The 15,924-nt window shown below is 40.1% G+C and overlaps 1 protein-coding gene across 4 annotated transcripts in view; it reads left to right on the top strand.

Annotated features, from left to right (window-relative positions):
- The first annotated feature begins 815 nt into the window (after positions 1 to 815).
- The window catches only part of LOC102409452 (ankyrin repeat and KH domain-containing protein 1), a 104,772-nt gene continuing 89,663 nt past the window's right edge, over positions 816 to 15,924 (top strand). For 2 of the 4 annotated variants that reach the window (XM_006070779.3, XM_025292571.2), the window contains exon 1: positions 821 to 1,268. In XM_006070779.3, the coding sequence (XP_006070841.3) occupies positions 978 to 1,268 (291 nt within the window). In that variant the 5' untranslated portion in view covers positions 821 to 977. Of the gene's footprint in view, positions 1,269 to 15,924 lie in introns of all 4 variants that reach the window. The other 2 variants (XM_025292572.2, XM_025292570.2) reach the window with 2 other exon arrangements.

The raw sequence follows: 15,924 nt of genomic DNA, 5'->3' as shown, positions 1-15,924 counted from the left end.
CCTCAGCTCGGCGGTCTAGGCTCCGCTCGGAAAGGCTGGTGGCACGCAGCCGGAACGTCCCGGCTCACTCGCCTGTCCTAATCCCCCACTCCCACCCAGAGACTGAAGCTGAGTTTACACAGCCTCACCTGTCCCAGAGGAGGCGACCTCTCTAGTGACTGACGCACCGCTTCTCCAACCAGGGATTGGCAGGAAGGTGGAGCCTAGCTGAGACTGATAGCTTCTTCCCTCCAATCCCTATGCAGGAACTCTCCGCGCCTGGCGGAGAGCGACAGGTGGGAGCTGCGTTACCTCCTTGCCTCTTGCACACTTGACGTAAGAGCCTTACTAAGCCCTGGGTGAATTCACTCCAAATCTCACCAATTTTTGCAGGTCGTCACTGCAGCCGTCATTTTAATCAAGAGTGGAAATTCCCCAACCCTTTCCCGTCACCTCAGATGGGGGCGGGATGAATGGTATCCTTACTGACCAATTGTACCACGCGACGTCCTGTGACAAAGTGACCGACACTTTATGTCGCCAATGAAGTTTCCCATTGTCTGGGGTCACTGTGACTGACCACAAGGCCAACTAATCCACTTTAAGGTCGTGAGGCGATAGTCAGAGAGACTGGCCAATAGACATAGAAAAAGACCGGAAGTCGGCGCGTGGGGAATAGGAGGCGGGTGTTCGCAACCGCCTAGGCCTGCGCTGGTCAACGCAGCTTGAGGGCCGCGAGCCAGCGAACAGCGCGTGACGAAGAGCCTGAGCGACGGGTCACTTTGACCAATGATCTGCAGCCGCTGGGGAGCTGCAGCCAGTGGCGAGTGTGCGGGGCGGGAGGCAGCAGGTTAGGCAGTGAGAAGTTAGTGGCGCTGCTGGGACGGGGGGAAGGAGACGCTTCTTCCTCCTGCTGCTTCTCTCGTTCCCGGGATCGGCGGCGGCGGTGGCCGCGGCCGCGAGTGACTCGGCAGCGTCTCCGGCTCCGCGTGCGAACCATGCTGACCGACGGCGGAGGCGGCGGCACCTCCTTTGAGGAGGACTTGGACTCGGTGGCTCCGCGATCCGCCCCAGCCGGGGCCTCGGAGCCGCCTCCGCCGGGAGGGGTCGGGCTGGGAATCCGCACTGTGAGACTCTTCGGGGAGGCCGGACCGGCTCCGGGAGTCGGTGGAGGCAGCAGCGGTGCAGGCGGAGGGGACGCGGCGCTGGATTTCAAGTTGGCGGCTGCTGTCCTGAGGACCGGGGGTGGAGGTGGTGCCTCTGGTAGCGACGAGGACGAGGTGTCCGAGGTACGGCTCTAGGATCCCTGCTTTCTACACAGCTTGAGGCACGAATTCTCTCTGGGCCGGCGCAGGGCTCGGGCCACCCTCCTGCTGCCCAGATGGAGTCGTTCACTGTCAGCGATCGGCTCCCGGGCTGCAGTGGCGGCGGTGCGGGCCTAGTGCGCCCTCGGCTTACTCTTCGGCTTGAGTCGGACCGGTTCCCGTCACCATCCATAGACCCACAATAGGGAGTCCTTTGGTCTCTGAGCTTCGCGCGGGAAGCGGGACTCCTTGGGCACCTCCCGCCCACCCCGCTTTGGAGACGAGGGTGGGGGCGGGGTCTTGCCAGAGTCCCTGCCCTTGGTACTGAGAGAGCGGGACAGAGAGAGGGTGAGGGTGAGAGACAGACAGAGAGGGCTGGCTTGCGTAAAGAACATTGCCACTGTACTGTGTCTCTCCTCTGAGTTGAAGGATTGGGCATTATTTGCCTTATGCCTTACTTGTGTGCTAAAGGAGGGTTCTTAATTCCAGTTTGGTCTGAGACAGGTGAGTACTAAGGAGCTCTCTGCTTTTGCGCTGAAAAATCACGTGGGTCCTTGCACCTGGGACTGTGTGAAGTTAGACAGGAAGAGAAGGTTCCAGTGCTCGTTTGGGCTTCGCAACAGCTGGATAGCTGAACTCTGGAGATTTTTAGGCTTGGAGAAGATGAGATCCTCTTTGGAAACCTTGTGCAGTGAGGGAAATTTGTTATCAGGACCTTCATTCCTTTCAGCTGTTAGGCGCATACTGGACATTTTTAGGTCTAGGCAACCTGGAATGGGAGGCATCAACTTTTGGGCTCTAGGGCTAAAGGAGATATTTTACGTTTGTACTTTTCTCCCCCTGACTATGGCTTTGTTATAGTTCTGTCCTGTGGTGACTGTTGTTCTAAGAGCTCAGAGTATTCTATTTTGATTCTAAGGTGCCTGGTTCATCCCCTATGACCAATTATCTTAACCTCTGATCTTAGTCTTAAAGTACAGGGGCTTCTGTGTATGTACAGCTGTTCTGGCTGTTGTATTGAGAGGAATAAGGAGAAACTGTATTTATGGGTTGTAGAATACAATTAGTGCAGTCTTACCATTCTTGATCTGAACAGGAATTCTTTTAGTTTTTTCTAACCCCAGTATTTTGCTTGGAATAAACTTTGTGGGTTGTAAAGGAGACAGTTCCTTGGATGTCTCTGTCTTTGAATTTCACTATAAGAGAAATAACTTCTAAGCCAAGGTGGTACAGGATTTTGAGTAGGCAGTTTTGGAGAGTGTCTCTGGAGCACTTCCACTCCTGGGCTTGTGGAAGGCTTTCATTTAGACTTTGAATGAAAATTGATGAGAGATGAACCTAGAATATAGTTACTTTTTACCTAGGAAGTAAAGATTAGAGTCTGTTTTTCTTTGAAACTTGTTAGAGAGACTGAAAAAGTTTGCTTTGGTCTGAATGTGATAGAAGGATGATGTTCTTGATTTTCTGAACCATTTTTTGCACAGTTGTCATTGATGAAGTGAGAGATCACACATTTGTTTTTACTTCAGTAGTAGTCTTAAATTTCGTCAGAGGTAAAGTGCTAGTGAGCCTCCATAGTTATGAATCTCTAACTCTATGGGCTTCTGTGTTATATCTGGAGAAATGAGCTTTTGAAGTAACCAGTTTTGCAAGATTTGTTCATACACACAGCTTATTTCATTTGGAGTCTTCACACCAGGCTGTTAAAGCTGTGAGCAGAATTCACACCTTTTGTGTGATTTTCTTTGGTGTTATCATAGAAATTATTCACGATTCCTTCAGCCACTTAGGCTAATGGTAGAAGAACTTCTTATTCTAAATTTTCTGTGCTTAAAAGATTTAGATATTAAGTGTATATAGGTAGACATCACTTTTGGATAGAGATTTCTAGAGTACCCACAAACTTGAGCCTAGTCTAAGATAATGCTCAATATGCATATAGATTCTTTCTTAACCTGAGGAGAAAGGAAATTTTGTTTTTATGTCCTATTCATCCATATCATATAAAAAAGAAATTCCTGGAATATCTAGTGTATGTTGAATGTGTGGTAGGGTATAGTCTGTGCCTTTGTGAGTGAAATGACCTTTTTTTCTCAAGCAGATTTCTTGGATTTTCTCATTTCTCTCTGACAAGATCATAGTATTCTCTCTTATTATTACCTTTGAGTTTCATTTAGTGTAAAAAGATCATATGTAATATTCTTCAAAAAACACTCACCCAACTGGCATTTGATGAATAATAGTAGAATTTTAATTTTCATTATACCTCTAGATGTTTTAGAACCAAATATTTAGAATGTAGACATTCAGAAGAGTATGTGAGTGAAGTTTGTCTTGTTCCCCAAGTGGGGCAGGACTAGGTGAGAAATGAATAAGAAATATGGAGGCTTAGAGCATTTGCTCTAGAATTAGCTGAAGGATTTTGAGTAGGGAGTAGATATTGGGTATACAAAGATATAAATACTTTAAGGATTTCTTTTCTATTCATTATTAGAGCCTACATCTGAGAAAAAAAAAAACAACAAGGTACTTTCTCTTGCTGGCCGAGTCAAAAGACCTTTTAGTTTGAAGAAGAAGCTTGGATCTTTTTGTAAATTTCATATATTAGAATTGATTCTTGTTGCTTTAAACATTGGGGTGGATACCTTTTTTGTATTTCTTTAGACATGTTGAGCATGTTCATTAGCTGTCAAGGGCCTTGAACAGAGGAGTCAGAACTTGCCCTGGATTCCTTTGAAATGTACCCATTTTTCAGAATAGAAATCAGGTTGAAAATTATTTAAAAAACAATTTTTAAATGTTAAATTTAGATTTGTAATTTTTTTTTTCAAAGTAAGGTAAAAGGAAAATAAAATTCTAAAGAGAGGGTTTTGGTGACGTTTATGACCTTTAATTTTTCTGTGTTAAGAATGTATGCATATACTGTATGTATACGTGTGTGACATCTTCCTTTTAAAATTAAAAAAATAATAAATTAATATAATCTTATGGTTAAAAGTTCAACAGTGTAGATAGTAGATATAATATGAAAAGTAAAAAGTTCTCCTCACCCCTACTGACCTTTCAGATCCCACTTAGAGGTAATGAGTATTACAGTTTTCCTTTCAGTAAAATTTCTAGGCCTATATAAGCCAATGCATATATATTTACCTGTTCCTATATACACTTAAAAGATTAGAAACTAGAAATCATTGCAATTAGAAAGCGTTGTTGAGGCTTTTTAATCTGAGGCAGATGCTATATTTACAATTAGGTAAAAGCAAAAGGAAATTGGGTTTAACATTTTATAGCAAATTATAGCAAAAGCTTTGTAGGGATTTTTTTTTCCCCTGAAAATTATGTTAAGAGTCAAACGCACAAGCCATACAGAGGTTCCTTCTGATTTTCTCTAATAGGAGATGGATCATTTCCTTTAGGGTTATTTACAGTCTACTGTATGGAGCAAAGTTTCTCAACTGAAACGTGTCGAAATTTGGAGCTATATTAATTCTTTGTTGTGAGGGGCGCTCCTGACTTTTTAGCAGCATCCCATTCCTTTTCCCACTGGATGCTGGTAGAACACACCTAATTAATTGTGACAGCTAAAAATGTCCTTTGTTGTTGTTTAGTCACTAAGTTGTGTTCATGTCTTTTTGCAACTCCATGGACTGTAGCCTGCCAGACTTCTCTATCCATGGGATTTTCCAGGCAAGAACACTTGAGTGGGTTACCATTTCCTTCTCCAGGGGATCTTCCCCATCCAGGGATCGATTCTGCGTCTCCTGCTTGGCAGGTGGATTCTTTCTTTACTACTGAGCCACCAGGGAAGCCCCAAAATGACCTTAGACAAAGCCAAATGTCTTTGGGGACAAAATCACCCCTGAGAACCACTGGTCTAGAGGCCCACTCTTATCTGGGATGGCAATTTTGTCATCAGTACTCTATATTCAAAGTTCAGGTAAACAAGGTGAGTCACTGCTTTTAATAACATCTCAGGGCTTATGTTCATAACTGAACAAGAGAGAAATTGAAAGAGGGTGGGTACTGACAGGTTTAATGTTATAAATTTTCCATGATAAATTTATAATTTTAGGAAACTTTAAAATGCTATGTTGTTTTTGAAAAATTCATTTATTGCCCATGAAAATGAATTTCTAAAAAACCTTTTTGGGGACTTTGTTAAAGGTAGAAAGGCCTTATTCCATAAATTATCAGCAGTAGTGATAAAACAGGGTTTTCCAGGTGTCACAGTGGTAAAGAACACACCTACAAATGCAGGACATGCAAGAGATTCAGGTTCAATCCCTGGGTTGGGAAGATCCCCTGGAACAGGAAATGGCAACCCACTCCTGTATTCTTGCTTGGAAAATCAAATGGACAGAGGAGCCTGGTGGGCTACAGTCCACAGGGTTGCAAAAAGTCGGACACGATTGAGCTCACACACACACACACACACACACACAGTGATAAAATAGGAAATATACCTTTGTATTCTAGTGAGCAGATTTTGGAGAGATGAGAATGTCAGTTGAAGGAAAAATGATGTATTATGACAATAACAAATTTTTTATATTACATGAGTACCAACCTTGCACAAGTTTCATTCTGTAAAGCCTTCGGACTTTACATAAAATGATTCATTGATGAGTATAGTTGTATGAATGGCAGGTCAAAACCGAGTTGACTAGGTATGGGTAGAGGAAAACCTTGTTGTGAAACTTGAAGTATGTAGAGATTTTCTTTTGGTTATTATTTAGTACATTTTGGTAGGTGATTTATATTTGCATAGTTCATAAGACTAGTGCAAACACAGTAAAAAGGTCTTGACCTGCCCTTTATACTTTTAATGTCTTGATGTCCTTTCAGAATATCATTATGGAAATACAAATGTGTAGTTTTATTTTCCCCATTGTTATACAAAAGATAACATACTATTCATGTGAGATTTTTAAATGGTGAATTTGATAAGAATTTAGACTTTTTATCTAATTAAAGTGATAAAACATGTTAAGAATGAAGTTTTGGAGATGAGTTTAGGCACATTCTTTTCTGAGCCTATCTGGTGGTAGAATGATGACCTCTGAAAATCAACTCTGTCCTTCTGATTCAATGAGATAAGATAAATAAAATTTTAGTATTAGTCTTGAGTTGGAAATTTACCTTCCTACAGAACCAAAGTTTTAATAAATTCTTTATCTTTTTTTCAATGCATTATAAATGAACTCTTCCAATATATCTTCTTGGACATTATTATTTACAATTTTCCTCTCCTGTTGCTTGTCTGTATAGTCACAGAATCTTGGTGATAGTCCTGTCTCTTCTCATTTTTAGGTAACTGCTGCCATTTATTGAATGCTTATTATAGTCCAATACCGTATTATATAAGGGCTTCCCAGGTGGCTCAGACGGTAAAGAATCTGCCCGTAATGCGGGAGACCCCAGGTTCGATTCCTGAGTCAGGAAGATAACCTGGAGAAGGGAATGCAACTCACTCCAGTATTCTTTCCTGGGGAATTCAATGGACAGAGGAGCCTGGTGGGCTACAGTCCATGGGGTCCCAAAGAATCAGACACGACTTGAGCGACTAACACAAACACCATGGTGTATACTTCGGTTATTTTATTTAATCACTCAACATCCGTTTGAGGTGGGTATTATCTACACTTTGATAGATGAATAAATGTAGGTTCAGAGAAATGATCAATCCAGAAAGCAATAAAAATGGTTAGTGTTATTTATACAGCTAGAAATCAATAAAGCTAGGATTTGAATCCAGAACTCATGCTATTTCACATTAAGAACTAGGCAGAGTTTTGGTTACCAATGCTCTGCCTCCAATAATTACTTGCTTAATCTATATTGAAGTTTTATAAGTCTATAATGAAGTCAGAAAAGTAAGGACAATGTAGTGAAATTCTCATAAAGCAATCTTTTCCCACTGTTTTCTATTTTGAGTTAATGCCCTTTGTACTGTTATGAAAATTAATTTTTAAAATATCTGTGTTTGACAAAATATCAAATTGGAAAGTTCATGTTAGGACTCTGGGTAAAGCCTCAAAAGTCTGGGAACCATTGATCTGAATAACTTGCTCAGGATCACACAGCTAATTTATAGTAGAAAATAAGTCACGTGACTCCTATTGTACTTAACTGCTGTATTGTCCTGCTGACTATTTCTTTTCTGACGCATGAATTTATTAATAATTAATTGCTTAAGAAATGCCTATGAGCTTCCCTGGTGGCTCAGATGATAAACAATCTGCCTGCAATGCCTGAAACCCAGGTTTTGTTCCTTTTGGGAAGATCCCTTGGAGAAGTAAATGGCAGCCTAGTCCAGTATTCTGCTTGGAGAATTCCATGGACAGAGGAACCTGGTGGGCTACAGTCCATGAGGTCACAAAGAGTCTGACACCACTGAACAACTAACACTTACTTAAGAAACACATGTCTCAAACTAGCATATAATCTGTAGTTGACCTTGTTGAAAAGCTTTTATATTATATAATGAAATTGATGACTGCCATGTGAATCAATTTATTTTAAGAAGGCAGTCAAAGATGTACCATTGGGGATCAGAGGAACACAACTTTAAGGTAATTTTGTCATTGCACTTAAACTTGAAAAGTTCAGGCCTTCTCATTATTCATTTTAAGAGAATTAAATATTAAAAGTACCAATATAGAAAGGCAGATACCCAACTTTGCACCTTTGCCACTAATAGGAAACATTGGTTTTAATTTGTAAAAATTAAAATCTGTGTGCTGTCTTATAGTTACTTACAGTGTACAGTTCTTGTGAATGAAGATCATTTGCCTTATGATGGTTGACAGGTTTACCTTTTTTTCTGGTCAACTTTACCTAAACCAGGAGTAAAGTAAAGTTGTATATAAAGCTTTTTTACTTGATAAGCTGAAATTTAGCAACAGTTTGTCAAGAGTACATTATGCTCTTCCTCCACTGTATATCCTCCTGTTCTCACAAAGTTTTCCCCTGAATGGATGCTGCTTTTGTTAGTAAAAATGGGTTTTTTGGTTTGTTTTTATGTAGATATCCCACTGTATCCTAATGTTTTGATTCACCTGCATTAGTTTGCAGTTTTTAAAAAAAGCAAGCAGACTCCCAGGGATTAGCCCCAGGAACCAAAGAGCTGAACAGAACAGTTTATTAAATTGTTACGATGCTATGTGATGAGGACAGTTAGGTTGCCAACAGTTTTTTAAATTGTGGTAGAACATAACAAAATTCACCATTTTGACCTTCTTTTTTTCCCCCAATTGAGAAGGAAGTGGGAAATGGCAACCCACTCTAGTATTCTTGCCTGGGAAATCCATGGAGAGAGGAGCCCAGTGAGCTGTGTACAGTCAGTCCCTGGGGTGGCAAAAGAGTCGAGCACGACTTAGTGACTAAACAACAAAGTCGCAAGTACCGTTACCTTGGAAATTAAAATCTAAAACTTTGGCTATATTTCAGGAGCATACACATAACTTACTAAAACTGAACAGAACCATTAAAATTAACCTTGCTGTATATTTGCAGAAAATAATGAATTGGTACTTGAGTTGAAAAAAGTTGCCCTTGATGTTCTGGTTGAAAAAAAACTTCCTTTGTTTTAAATATGTTTGTATATGTTTCAGTACATGTATCACATATGTACTAAAGTGATGAGAATTAACTTTTTATTTACTTTGTAGGAGTTACTGTGTAAATATGCAGACAAATGTATTTTGGATTGTGTGTGCAGTGAGTTTTTTGTTGGATCCAGCTTATAAATATGCCAATTATATACCCTCATATACTTGTCTGATTTGAGTTTGTAAAATGAGGACTCTTTTTTATACACTTAACAAAGAAGGAAAAGGGCTAAAAAAAATTGTGTTAAAATATGTGCAACAGAAAATTTACCTGTTTTTTTTGTCACACTGAGCATGTGGGATCTTAGTTCCCAGACCAGGGATGGAACTCACATCCTGTGTGGTGGAAGCAAGAAGTCTTAAACACCCGACTACCAGAAAAATAAAAAATTTACCATTTTAAAGTGGTTATAGGTACATTCACATTGTTGTGCAACCATTACCACTAGCCATCTCCAAAACCTTTTCATCTTCCAAAACTGAAACTCTGTACCCATTAAGCAGTAACGCCCTGTCCTCCCTTCTCCAGCCCCTTAATAATCACAAGTAACTTCCTTTTCTGTGATTTTGTCTACTCTAGGTATCTCAAATAAGTGAAATCATTCAGTTTTTCTGCTTTTGGTGATTGGCTTATTTTACCTAGCATAGTGTCTTCAGGGTTCATCTATGTTTGCAGCATGTGTGAAACTTGTGCTGTGCTTAGTCATTCAGTCGTGTCCGACTCCTTGCAACTCCATGGACTGTAGCCCACCAGGCTCCTTTGTCCATGGGGATTCTTCAGGCAAGAATACTAGAGTGGGTTGCCATGCCCTCCTCCAAGGGATCTTCCCAACCCAGGGATCAAACCCAGGTCTCCTGCATTGCAGGCAAATTCTTTACCCTCTGAGTGAGGAGGGAAGCTTGTGTGAAACTTAACTGAATACTATTCTATTGTTACGTATGTAACATTTTTGTTCATCTGTTGATGGACACTTGGATTGCTTCTCTACCTTTTGGCTTTTGTTAATATGCTGCTGTGAACATGGGTGTATAAATACCTTTTTGAGTCCCTGCTTTTGATTCTTTTCTGGTATATACCTAGAAGTGGGATTGCTGGATCATCTGTTGATTCTATTTTTAAGTTTTTGAGGAACCACAGTACTGCTTTCCTATAGCAGCTGTACCATTTTACATTCCCACTCGCAAAGCACAAGGTTTCCAGTTTCTCCATATTCTAGCCAATCTTCTTGTTTTCGATTTTGAGACTAGTCATCCTAATGGGTGTGGTTTCGATTTGTATTTCCCTAAAAATTAGTGATATTGAACATCTTTTCATGTGCTTCTTGGCCATTTGTGTCTCTTCTTTGGCGAGATGTCTATTCAAATCCTTTGCCCTTTTTTTTTGGCCACATCTTGACATTTGTGGGATCTTAGTTCCCTGACCAGGGATGGAACTGGCCCCACCCACCCCCACAGTGAAAGTGCTGAGTCCTAACCACTGGCTTGCCAGGGAAATTCCTCCTTTGCTCATGTTTAGTTGAGTTGTTTTTTCATTAATTGTAGGAGTTCTTTGGATGTTAATCCCTTATCATATCATATATAGATATATAAATATAATTTACACACATTTCTCATATTCCACTGGTTGCCTTTTTACTCTGTTGTCCTTTTGTGCTTAAACAGTTGTAATGTTATTTATTTGACTGCATTGAGCCTTAGTTTTGGCACGTGGGGTATTTGTTGCATCGTGCAAGATCTTTTGTTGGGGCAAGCCTGCTGTAGTTGTGGCATATGATCTCCAGAGCACTCAGGCTCAGTAATTGCTGTGCAGGAGCTTGGTTGCCCAGCAGCACGTGGGATCCTTAGTTCTGCAACCAGGGATTGAAGGTTTTATTCTAGGAACTTCCCTGGTAGTCCAGTGGCTAAGACTGAGCTCCAGTGCAGGGGACCTGAGTTCATTTCCCACTGGGGAACTGGATCCCACATATTGCAACTAAAAAGTGCTGCACCTAAAAGATTCTGTGTGGTGCAGCAAAGATCATAGGTCCCACACCCCAACTAGGATCCCGCACAGCCAAATTAATAAATAAAAGAATTTTTAGAAAGGTTTTAATTTAGATGAAATTCAGTTTATCTAATTTTTTCCTTTATTGTCTGTGCTTTTGATTTCATATCCATAACGTGCATGTGTGCTAAGTTGCTTTAGTTTCACACTGTCCTCCAGTAGCTATTTACTGACCATCTAGTGTATGTCAGGCACTGTGCAGAACAACTGGGTATAAACAATGGTGAAAAAGATAATCATGAATCTTGGCCTTCATAGATCTTCCAGTCTAATTGGGAAGTGAAAGTGAAAGTTGCTCAGTTGTGTCCAACTCTTTGAGACCCTATGGACTGTAGCCTGCCAGGCTCCACTGCCCATGGAATTCTCCAGGCAAAAATACTGGAGTGGGTTGCCATGCCCTCCTCCAGGGCATCTTCCCAACCCAGGGATCAAACCTGCAACTCCTGCATTACAGGCAGAGTCTTTACCCCTGAGCCACTGGGGAAGCCCTTTCATATCCATAAAGTTGTTGCCAAATCCAATGTCTTAAAGATTTTTTTCCCAATGTTTTCTTCTAAGAATTTTAAACTTTTAGCTCTTACATTTAGATCTTTGAGCCATTTTGAGTTAATTTTTGTATATGGTGTAAGATCAGTCTTAACTGTATTCCTTAGCTTGTGGATATCCAGTTTTTCCTATACCATTTGTTGAAATGACTATAATTTCTCCTTTGAATGGCCCTGACATCCTTGTTGAAATTAATTGGTCATATGGGGGAGGGTTTTTTCTGGACTTTCTGTTCTATTTCTTTGGTTTTTATGACTGACTTTATACCAGTATTGTACTGTATTGATTGCTGTAGTTTTTGTAGTTAAGTTTTGAAATCGGGCAGCATTAGTCCTCCAACTTTGTTCTTTTATCAAGATTGTTTTTGGAGAAGGAAATGGCAACCCATTCCAGTATTCTTGCCTAGAGAATCCTATGGACAGAGGAGCCTGGTGGGCTGCTGTCCATAGGGTCACACAGAATCGAACACGACTGAAGCGACTTAGCATACATGCATGCATTGGAGAAGGAAATGGCAACCCACTCCAGTATTCTTGCCTGGAGAATCCCAGGGACCGAGGAACTGGGTGGGCTGCCGTCTGTGGGGTTGCACAGAGTCGGATATGACTGAAGCAACTTCGCAGCAGCAGCAGCAGCAGCAGCAGCAGTAAGATTGTTTTGACTAGTCATGTTTCCTTAAGATTACTTGTGGATTTTAGGATTGGTCTTTGTATTTCTGTGAAAAATGCTGTAGGATTTTAATAGGGATTAATGGCACCCCACTCCAGTACTCTTGCCTGGAAAATCCCATGGATGGAGGAGCCTGGTAGGCTGCAGTCCATGGGGTCGCTAAGAGTCGGACACAACTGAGCGACTTCACTTTCACTTTCATGCATTGGAGGAGGAAATGGCAACCCACTCCAGTGTTCTTGCCTGGAGAATCCCAGGGACGGCGGGGCCTGGTGGGCTGCCATCTATGGGGTCTCACAGAGTCAGACACGACTGAAGCGACTTAGCAGCAGCAGCAGCAGCACTGAATCTATAGATTGCTTTATGAGAACAAGTTTGAGTATAGATCTTACTTAATTGATTCACCACAGTTAATATTAGCAAATCAAAAAGCTTGAGATTGACAAAACATTCGAAACATTGGAAGACTGAACTTTCACTAATGTCTTCCCAAAGCCATTGAATCCAGTTCACGTGGAATACTGTGCTGTAAGTAGATGTTTCTCTAATATGGTGGTTTTTTTCCCCAGTTTGTCCTCATATTAACTAATTTGTGACTGATCACAAAGCTTCACATACTGATTGAATGCTAGAAATAATAATTTTTATTCTTTTTATCACTAGAGGTGAGTTCAGTTTTGAAAAAATTATCTTGATCTGGTATTAAATCTAGATAAATGAACCTGTAGTATTTTCTTTAATAATGTAGAATTTTAAAATTTTCATATAGGCATTTTATGAAATCCGAGTCAGAAAGTAAAGGCCATGTCAGTTGATACCTTGAGTGGTACACTGTACTTGCAGCACTTAATCAGTTTCTAATTGATTTTTTTTCTCATGTTTACCTATTCTGCTAAATTTCTGATTTTGCCTTTTAAAAAATATACAGTTGCTAAATTCAATGACATGTGACACAAACTGTCATTATCAAAGAGCAGATACCAAGGATATACTCTCCCTCTCTTTTTTGCCACTTTTTATTTTGATATAATTTCAAACTTACTAGAAAGTTGCAAGAATAGTACAAAGAATTCCCCTCATATAACCTTTGTCCAGACAGACCAATTGTGTTCATTTTATCCCATTCCTGTATCCTTCTGTCTCTCAAATTTATTTTCTGTATAACTTGAAAGTAGGTTGCGCACATCATGCCTTTTCTCTTACATAACCACAGTGTATTTATTTATCAAGGTAGGAAATTTAACAAATTTCAAAAGTATTATTCGAATTCACATTCCTAAAGTTGAAAAAATTGAAATAGAATTCACATAGTATAGAATTCACTCTTTAAATTGTACAATTTCAGTTGTTTTTAAATATATTCACAGAATTGTACAACCTTCACCATTATCTGTTTTAAAACATTTTCATCACCCCAAACAAAACCTTGTACCCATTAGCAGGCATTTCCCATTCTGCTGTCCCTGCAGCTTTTGGTAATCACTAATCTATTTTCTGCCTCTCTGGATTTGTCTAGTCTGGAAATTTCGTATAAATGAAATCAAACAATATGTGATTTTTTTGTGTCATGTCTTTCACTTATTATATTGTTTTCAAGATTTCTACATGCTGTATCATGTATCGGGCTTTCCTGGTGGCTCAGCTGGTAAAGAATTCACCTGCAGTCTACGGCTATACCACCCTGAATACACCTGATCTCTTCTGATCTCGGAAGAATCCGCCTGCAATATTGGAGACCTGGGTTTAGTCCCTGGGTTGGAAAGATCCCCTGGAGAAGGGAACAGCTACCCACTCCAGTATTCTGGCCTGGAGAATTCCATGGACTGTCTAGTCCATGGGGCTGCAAAGAGTTGGACACAACTGAATGACTTTCACTTTCACTTTATCATGTGCCAGTACTAAATTGAAATGTTTTGTGAATATACAACATTTTGTTCATTGGTTGATGATGTTTGGATTATTTCCATCTTTTGACTATTATAAATTATGATACTATGAACATTGGTATGCAAGTTTTTTATGATGATATCTTTTCATTTCCCTTGAGTGTATAGCTTGATCACATCATAACTTTTATTTTCTGAGAAGCTACCAGGCTGTTTTCTATAGCAACTTCATGACTTTACATTCCCACCAACAGTATATAAAGGTTCTAATTTCTCCACATCTTTGCTAACATTTTTTTAATAGCCATCCTAGTGGATATGGAGATTATTGTGACTTTGACTTGCATTTCCCCAGTGACTAGTGAAGTTGCATCTTTTCACGTGCTTGTTGTCCATTTGCATGTCTTTGGAGAAGTGTTTTTTCAAATCTTTTCCCCATTTCTTGGTTGGGTTATCTTATGTGTGGACTTTCTTTAGTTGTGACGAGTGCGGGCTCCTCTGTAGTTGTGGTGCATGGCTTCTCATTGCGGTGGCTTCTTTTCTTGCAGAGAGCATAGGCTCTAGGGCTCATGGGCTTCAGTAGTTGTGACTTGTGGGCTCAGTTGTTGTGGTTCGGGGGCTCTAGAGTGTGGGCTTAGTAGTTGTGGTGCACAGGCTTAGTTGCCCCATGGCATCTGGAATCTTCCCACAGCAGAGATGGAACCTGTGTCCCCTGCATTGGCAGGTAGATGCTTAAACCACTGGACCACCAGGGGAGACCCATTTTGAGATCTTATAGATGTGAGATAGAGGTCTAACCTCATTCTTTTGAATGTAGATATCTAATTGTCCCAGCACCATTTGTTGAGAAGACATTTCTTTCTCCATTGAAGTGTCTTAGCCCCTTTTTCAAAATTCGTTTGACTTTAAAATATAATGGTTTATTTTTGGAATGTTTATTTCTGTTTTATTCCACTGTTCTGTATGTCTTATGCCAGTTCCATACTGTCTTTATTACTACAGTTTTTTTGTAGTAAGTTTTGAAATTGGGAAGTGTAAGTCTTCCACTTTGTTCTTTTTTTGAGATTCTTTTGCCCTTTCTGGGTTACTAGATATGTTCTTGTTCTTTAGTCTTCAGAAGAGGCTTAATAGAGGGTGTTTTGTATGCTACAGAATTTGTGGTCACACACAAAACCCACCCCTTCTCCATTAATAATGTTCATCTCTTGAAATTTCTGCTCCTCTTGTATACACTTAAGGTGGATGGTTGGGAACTCTTATGATTAAACCTGTGTTTGCAAGCTATCAGAAGAACAAGTTGTTGTAGTGTCTTTTTATGCATCCCCTCCCAGAAAGAAACTGGGTATATATTTGAGAGGAGACTAACTTGAAGAGGAAGGAGGTGGTTAGTTTGAATAGTTGTAGTCTAAGTGCATCTGATGTGGACTGTATATATAGCCTCAAGAGGAATATGGACAGAATTTCTTTTTCCAGAATAATAAACAGGTAACTAGAATAAAGTGTAAAACATGTCAATTAGAGTGTTTGCATCTGGTATCTTCTGACAGTTGTTTAAGAGGTATGAATTCAGTATTTGAGTAACATACTATTACCTTGACACCCAAGCCAGTGTTACCACCTGTGTTATTACACAAACAAATCTTAGATATTACTGCCCAAATGGTCTCAATTATGTTAATTTACTAGTTAGTTTGGCTCTGAATAGTGAGAATGTGTACTATCTTTTAGTACCTGATGTGCTTGGGACTTGACTGACAACAAAGAAAAGTTTTATTTTCTTTTGGCTTGAAGAGATTATTATTTAAGGCTATACTTAAATCAGGAGCATGGATTTGACCTATTACCACCCTTTCCCCCACAAAATTTTGAATAATATAAAAATACAT

The sequence above is a fragment of the Bubalus bubalis genome, chromosome 9 (genome assembly GCF_019923935.1).
Source record: "Bubalus bubalis isolate 160015118507 breed Murrah chromosome 9, NDDB_SH_1, whole genome shotgun sequence".
In the NCBI taxonomy this organism is placed as follows: domain Eukaryota; kingdom Metazoa; phylum Chordata; class Mammalia; order Artiodactyla; family Bovidae; genus Bubalus; species Bubalus bubalis.
Note: the sequence above shows the minus strand (reverse complement) of the source record. Positions and strands in the feature narration are given on the sequence as shown.